Raw genomic sequence first — 1919 nt, 5'->3', positions numbered from 1 at the left:
ATGAAACCTTGCAATTTCTAAGAAAACATGCACATTGAAGCTGGAAAACCATCAATGAGTTTATGCAATCAGCTGGTTTTCCTTAGATAGAAAACTTTGAATCAATCTGACTGGATGATCTGGTTGAACTGGAAAGTGACCTGAGATGACATGATGTGAACTAAAGAAAAATAAATCCCTTACAGACATTTACAAATGATCCACTGTGTAATATTACCCATTGTTGGCTATGACTTTTGGAAAAAGACAGGAAAGGATGCTGAGGTCGCTGGTGCAGAATATGTAGACGTTGACGACGTGACCCAAGCTGTGAGCAACTGCAGCAGGAGCAGAAAATCCAATGAGCAACAAGCAAAAAAACACAATGACACAAAACTAGCCAAAATATGAGCTTAATGACGTCCACTGATTCACATTTTTTACTCAGAAACCAGAGAACGCTGCTGGGTAAAGAGGTAGTAATTAAACAGCTCTAAGTCTTATCCTGGTGCAGAGAAAAGACTTTAAACCTCTTTTGTCATGCCAGATGTCACGCAAGAAAGCCATCTTGTCTCATTTTAAGGCGAAAAAAGATTAAAAACCCTCTTATAGGATTTGATCTGTTGGGGTTCCTGGAGGACTAAACCACAATGATAAATAAAATCCTGTTTAAGAACTTAATGACGCTGTTTTCTGCATGAAAAACTTCGACTAAACAAGATTATCTCTGTTGTTGTTGGTTTGGGAGTCAATGCTCCAAACTGGGAAACTTTCAAGAAAAAATTTAAGCCGAGAAAGTTGAAGCATGTTTTTGATTTATAAATAGATGCAGAGTCTGAGGCACATCATATCCATCCGTGTTTTGGGGGTTTTTCAGTAATTTTCTTTTAACATTTAAGTTTATTAGAACTTGCTGCTGTAGTTAAAACAAACCAACATATAAACAAAGTTTACCCTAGGTTTCTTGTCTGGAACCATGTTACATGTCAATGTTTTAATTGCAATTTTATTGTAAGTGCATATTTGGCTTACTAACCCTAACCCTCTGTTTAAGGGTCTTGTTTGTTTTTTGTTTTTTTACTTTTTTGGAAAGTGAGACAGCAATAATTTTCTAAGCTCCTCAGATTTTGTAATAAACTCTAAGAAAAAAATGTATGTTAAAAAAACAGCTGGTTACCACTGGAAACAATGCATGCACAAGAAAATCCACAGTACTTTACCCAAAGAGTTGAAGCTTTTCATCAGAGTCTCTCATAAACTGTTTGCTTGTTTGAAGCCTCAGATTAGAGATAAGATAATTGGAAGGAAAATAAAAACAAAACTCACATCTAAAGTTGGACTTATATTTTCCCCAGAAACCTGTATTTTAACACCTGTTTCCTTAAAGCAGTTCTTTCACAGTTTGTAGTTTTGTTTTTGTCGTACCCTTGATGCCTAGGAAAGCACTTTGGATCGCCTTTTCTGTAAAAGATGCTATTTTTACTGCGTTTTATTGTTTCCATTATTGCTTTTTATAGACTTTCTGTTCTTATGGTTTGTACACGTTTCAATGTTTCACCTTATATGTGCAGCACGCGGTCTCATCCATGGCTGTTTTAAAGTACTTTATAAATAAATAAAGAGTTATAGTAGCTGTAGTACAGAAATGTACCCTGTTTCATATAGAATCTGTTGTTTTTTTATCAAAAAGGAGCACGATCCCTTTAAATTATTCAGTAAACACAAATATAGCCTTAATGGATAAATAAAGTAGGATGGCAATTTTAAGGTGAACATATACAAAAATAAGCAGTTTGTAGAGCAAAGAATTAAATAAATGGAGATGCATAAACTTATAATCAACATGCTAACTGATGCTTTGCAGTTAGCATTGAAAAGCTTTGTCTGTAGAAATTTGCTGATTTGCTCTTTTTGCTCCAAACAGTTGAAGGAGAAAAAGA

The 1919-nt window shown here is 34.8% G+C and overlaps 1 protein-coding gene across 1 annotated transcript in view; it reads right to left on the bottom strand.

Annotated features, from left to right (window-relative positions):
- Nucleotides 1–1919, bottom strand: part of LOC107087399 (dual oxidase 1-like) — a 34831-nt gene that overhangs the window by 9781 nt on the left and 23131 nt on the right. Inside the window, exon 19 of the mRNA XM_015378967.1 lies at nucleotides 218–317. Within this exon, the coding sequence (XP_015234453.1) occupies nucleotides 218–317 (100 nt within the window). The remainder of the gene's footprint in view (nucleotides 1–217; nucleotides 318–1919) is intronic.

The sequence above is a fragment of the Cyprinodon variegatus genome, unplaced genomic scaffold, assembly GCF_000732505.1.
Source record: "Cyprinodon variegatus isolate N-32 unplaced genomic scaffold, C_variegatus-1.0 Scaffold183, whole genome shotgun sequence".
Taxonomy (NCBI): domain Eukaryota; kingdom Metazoa; phylum Chordata; class Actinopteri; order Cyprinodontiformes; family Cyprinodontidae; genus Cyprinodon; species Cyprinodon variegatus.
This window is presented reverse-complemented; position numbering and strand designations above follow the sequence as displayed.